The sequence below is a fragment of the Medicago sativa genome, chromosome 6, assembly GCF_051527215.1.
Source record: "Medicago sativa cultivar Bolivia chromosome 6, Bolivia_mono, whole genome shotgun sequence".
Lineage (NCBI taxonomy): Eukaryota > Viridiplantae > Streptophyta > Magnoliopsida > Fabales > Fabaceae > Medicago > Medicago sativa.
The window spans coordinates 1901080-1906736 of NC_140754.1; the positions used below are offsets into that span (position 1 = coordinate 1901080).

The window sequence follows — 5657 nt, forward strand, 5'->3', positions numbered from 1 at the left end:
ATGGTTTTTTTCACTAAAAATACATATTTTGTGACCGTAAGAAACCTTGAGAAAGTGTCGGATTTGAGTAAATTATGAATAGTTTAGTTAGATACCATACGAAAAGCGATGCATCCAAGTTCATGGACTTTTCTCATGGGTTTGAAGTCATTAAGAGCAAAATGGTAATTTTGGATGACTTTTGCTGAGTCATCAATGTCCTTATCAAATTAACTTGTGCTAATCCTTGTGAGCTTAGCTCAGCTGGTTGGGACAATGCATGAAATATGCAAGGTCCGGGGTTCAAACCCCGACCACTACTAAAAAAAAAATTAGCTTATGCTAAATCACTAATCACATGCCATATCAGAATAAAATGATATTAGTGCCAAAACTTGTTTAAAATGATTAGTAAGTTCAGAGACGATAACTCAAATAACACATATTTACTGGGACCAAATAATTTTAAGCCTTAGAAAAAACTACCTCACTTTTTTTCATTAATTTTTTTAAAAAAGTAACACAAGAGAGTAAATATAGTAAGCTAAAAATTAGTGTAAAAAAAAAAAAAAACACCATTTTGTTGAACATTAACCAAACATTTATAGATCGCTTATATTAACCAATCATAAGTCCCAAAAACAAACCAAACTCAAAACGACTACGTTTTATCAAAACGACGCCGTATCATAAACATTCTCATTTTTTCACTATTACATAAACGTTACAATCATATTCATCTTTTCTTTCTCTCTCAAATCGCGTTTCGCTCTTCTCTTCAAAATATCTCAGATCGAAGAAAAAAAGAGGTAAATTTCATTTTCATTTCAATTTCACTTTAATTTCAATTTCAGTTTCAATTTCAATGTTAATTTTCATATATTTTTTTTTGTTGAAATTTTTCTTATTGAATCGCTTTTGGTAAATTCGAATTCATTTTCTTCGATCTATCTCAATTTCAATTATGATGAATGATTTTCATTTTTAGTTCAATTTGAATTTTCTTCGATCTGTTTCAATTTCAGTTACGATTGTTGAATTTGATTTAATTTTGCGTTTTTGTGATTGAATTGATGAATTTTTTGGATCTGATTGAATTTTGATGATTGATTATTATGGATCTTGTGGATCTCAGCGATTTGTGTAGGTGAAGATGGGGTTAACGTTCACGAAGCTGTTCAGTAGGTTGTTTGCGAAGAAGGAGATGAGAATTTTGATGGTAGGTCTCGATGCGGCTGGTAAGACTACTATTTTGTATAAATTGAAGCTTGGAGAAATCGTTACTACCATCCCTACCATTGGTTAGTTCAATACCCTTTCTCAATATTGATTTTTACGAATTTCTACGTGTCAGTGTCGTGTCAATGTCATGTCAGATGTCTGTGTCATGTCAAGTGTCCGTGTCAGGTGGTGTCTTTGTTAGTGCTTTGTTTATAATGATACCTTATGTTATAATTATGTAGATCAACGATCACACCTGTAAAATTTATCATTGAGATTAACAAAATATTCACACTCATAGGATCGTTACTAAATCATGATAATTAAAATAATTGGTCGTTGTATTAAGGCAAATTCTATGGTGCACGAGTGAGACAAGTTTTGCATCATGCACAAATTTATTTCCACCATTGGATCAATGAATCTCACCATTAAATTAAATATGATGTGACTTTATGATCAAATGCTGGAAAACACTAAATACACGTGCATGTTGCAAGACTATTTTGTTTGTGCATGTTAGACAAAGCCCATATTAAAGGCCTGTTTGTTTTAGATCTTTAAAAACCATTTTTGACGTTTTAGTTATGTCTGTGTGTAAGATATTCACAAATTGGTTTTAGTTAAGAAAACTTGTTGTAGTAAGCTATTTTTTATGTTTGAGTTTTATTCGCATGTAAGATATTTTGATATTTGTATTGTTTTTTTACAAGTTTGCCATTCAAGAGCAGGGATTAATTTACTTTCTCCATTGCTACTAACAAAAAGAGATGTAAAATAGTTAGGGATATATTGGTGAAGAAATAATTAATGAAGTTTAAAATTTGAGTCTCCTATTAAAAGAGACAGCAAGAACAATAATTTTTTTCAATTGGGTCTTGTGTTTATGGGTGGTAAAGGTAGTATTTATGCATGTTTGTTAAAGGATATGAACGAATAAGCAAATTTGACCCATTTTTCAAGAGGGTCCCCTGCATAATGGATTGATATATGAAAGCTGGTCTTTTTCATTGTAACCTTTATTTCTCCATTTAGAAGATGTTATAGTATGCGTTTTCTACTTTCAAAAGATCTTATAAAGTCTTCTGTGTAATTTAACTTTGTTGTAATTTAGAAAAAAATTAAAGAGCTAAAAATAATAGCACAACGAAACTATTAAAATAACCAACAGAGAAAAGACATATTGCCATCACCGTCCAACCATATCTGTTACAGAGGTGAGCCATTATATCACGGCCATCTTCTTTTCCTATTCAAACTCTCGTTGAATCAACCATCAAAACCCATTTTCTTTACCGCCAACTTATGTGTTGGGAACTTGAGCTTTGCTCCAAGAAGTCATAGTGTTAGAAGAAGAAAGGGCATACAACAAAAGTCTAGAGTGACATTGCAGTTATGTTTCAATAATAAAAATAAAAATGCTTAAAATTTTAGACACCAGCTGAACCGGGTAGTATCTTGTACATGGTTTTATATAACAGTCAATGTGGCTTGATCCTTGAACATTTGTTGCTAGGAGAGTGTCAAAGAGAGTGACGGTGGCATTTCTCCGTAGATCAATGATCCTTAGGGATGAAAGTAGTATCTTTTCACATATATGTTAGAATAAACAAATTCGTTCCATTTTAAAGATTGCGTTGGGGTGTCATGACAGGAAAGTCTGACAAATAGTTACCACTTATGATTAGTTATTAATAAATGGCCGTTTATACAACTTGGATTTATCATGGTAATAAAACTACTGGAGTTACTGCTGTAAGTAAATTGTATCCCTGAGATAAACATCCTTCAAATTTCTGAATTTTAACTTAAGAAAAATGTATTCTAAACGTGAACTTAGGAATGTTAGTTGGCCGATCTTTATCTAACAACTTTAATTTGCTGACCACAATGATTGCACAAGTATCAATTTCTTTTTTATGCAGTTGTGTTTTTTGTTTGCGTTTCAGGCACTTATGTTGTGATATTATTAATGACCATTGAAATCTAGAAATTGTGAATTGGATTTTGATAAAAGTATTTTGTCTTGCAAGCTAACTACTGCAATCCACAAATTGTGTTTCTAATGTACATATGTCATCTTATGGCTGTATATATCTATATAATAATTGGAATAATTTTTTATCTACAGGATTTAATGTTGAAACCGTGGAGTACAAGAACATCAGCTTCACCGTGTGGGATGTCGGGGGTCAGGACAAGGTACATCTGCTCTTCTATGTCTATTATGCTTGTTTCCTGGTGACAGAGAGCTAGTAGAGGTCATGTATGGCTATGATTCACAATAAACAGTTTTCATTGTCATAATTCTATACAAGCTTCCATAATGTGGGATTGTTGCACCTGCATGCTGTGTGTTATGTGATTGTTCCACTATTATTAAGTGACAGAGTGAAGAATAAAAGACGTAGGTAAAAAGGGGGAGAGTAGCGAGTGGATTGTCGTATATAGGTGTTCTTGCTCTAGTTTTATGCATGATTTTACTCTTTCTGATGCATATCAATTGATTAAATTGATGTATCTATTGCTACATCGTTTCATTTTAGGTATCACTACATGAACCTTATTTTGATCGATGTTCGAACTTTGAATACAACTTTTAAGCAAGTCTTATGTACTGTGTATGACTGTGGTGTTTTGCTTACTTGCCCATGTGTATTCCATTACAATGTTTTTTGGGTTTTTACACTTTTTTCAATATAATGAGGGATTATGCTATTTCTATCTGCAGATCCGCCCATTGTGGAGGCATTACTTCCAGAACACCCAGGGTCTTATTTTTGTGGTTGATAGCAATGATAGAGACCGAGTGGTTGAGGCAAGGGATGAATTGCACAGGATGTTGAATGAGGTAAAATGATTTTATAGCATTGCATCCTTTGTTGTTTATCTTGTATGATTTTAGTATATCAAATCCTTCGTAGTTACTTTTGCATGTTTTATATGTCCTCTAAAAATATATTACTTTGTTTTCGGGCGTTTTCTTCTTGCTAAGTTAGTTATGTGCATGCTTGACAACACTTTTGTTGGGGGATATAATCAGTTACAATTTTACAATACATGAAAAGCTTTCCCAGAAAACTAGCAAAAATAATTTTTTACTTATCATTCAAGACCTTGATAGCAACTCTATAGACTTAATGGGTGTTACATTACTGAATTATCAACCAAGATTTTATTGTAGGTATGTTTTTGGTGTTCTTAATGGTTTATCTCTTGTTGTTTATTCATAGTTTCACACTATATGGTTTGCACGGTTTTGCCCTTCCTCTGCAGATGTTTGTTATATAAACTTTTCTTATTTATTTTGTTTACCATTATACATAATTAAAGGCTGTTAAAATTAAGTGATAGTCTTAAGTATATTGGAAATATATAATGTTGGTATGTGAACCTGGATGGTAATTTTGTTTCAGGATGAACTTAGAGATGCTGTTTTGCTTGTTTTTGCCAACAAACAAGATCTTCCAAATGCAATGAATGCTGCAGAAATAACTGACAAACTTGGACTTCATTCTCTCCGCCAACGCCACTGGTATGAAGATCTGATCTTTTGCATTGAAATAAATTATCATTTGTGTAAATCTTGACTTATCTCAACTAGTTGCCTCAATTATGATTTAACATTTTCTTTTATATAATACTATCTTGGAGGGAACTTTGTGCCGACCCCACTTAGTGGGATAAGGCTTGGTTGTTGTTGTTGTGGAGGGAACTTTGTGAGTTTTGTAACCAGATTAACTAATCACCAAGAGACGTGCATGTGTGAACATCCATTTTTAATGCAATGACTGGATTTATTTCAGGTATATTCAGAGCACTTGTGCAACTTCTGGAGAGGGTCTTTATGAGGGTTTGGACTGGCTTTCTAACAACATTGCAAGCAAGGTAATTCGTAATGCTATTTGTAGCTTTAATTATGATTAAAATGTTATTATGTAGATGATACTAGTTGGATGATTTGTTCACTTGGTAATTTGTAATGACCACTCTCCATCCTCTTGTTTTTCTGGAACAAATTGTATTATAAGTATGCAAAGGTTAAAAGGAGAAATGTAATATGTAAGGAAAACTGAACTAGTATCATCTGCATCAAAAGTTTGTTTTCAAATGCTTAGACTGAAAACTCTTGTTAGACATGACATGTATTATTTGTATATATGAGGTGACTGACCTACCTTTTTTATTGTAACTCAGGCATAATGAGACATTTGAACAATTTTGGGTGTGATTTGATCATTTCCTGAGTCTGGTGGTTCTTGAAGAAGGATGCTTTTCCTTTCAAGTGGAATATTGTAATAGAGGAATGATTGTTAGAAATATTCTCCTCTTCAGTGTTACTTGGGTTTGTATGATTGCTTAAATGAGCTAATACTTTTAGCTGTAATTGGAACTCCTGCAATCTGTTTTGGTGTGCCTTCATGTTAATTTTACTAGTTTGATTATCGGTTGAATAA

General features: G+C 32.6%; 1 protein-coding gene across 1 annotated transcript; it reads left to right on the top strand.

Moving 5' to 3' along the window:
* Positions 1-728: 728 nt before the first annotated feature.
* LOC146911949 (ADP-ribosylation factor 1) lies at positions 729-5657 on the top strand. The gene is made up of 7 exons (XM_085718544.1): positions 729-788; positions 1115-1280; positions 3332-3402; positions 3932-4051; positions 4617-4735; positions 5007-5088; positions 5398-5657. Exons 2-7 carry the CDS (start codon positions 1133-1135, stop codon positions 5401-5403), a joined length of 546 nt encoding a protein of 181 aa, XP_085574670.1. The 5' UTR covers positions 729-788; positions 1115-1132; the 3' UTR covers positions 5404-5657.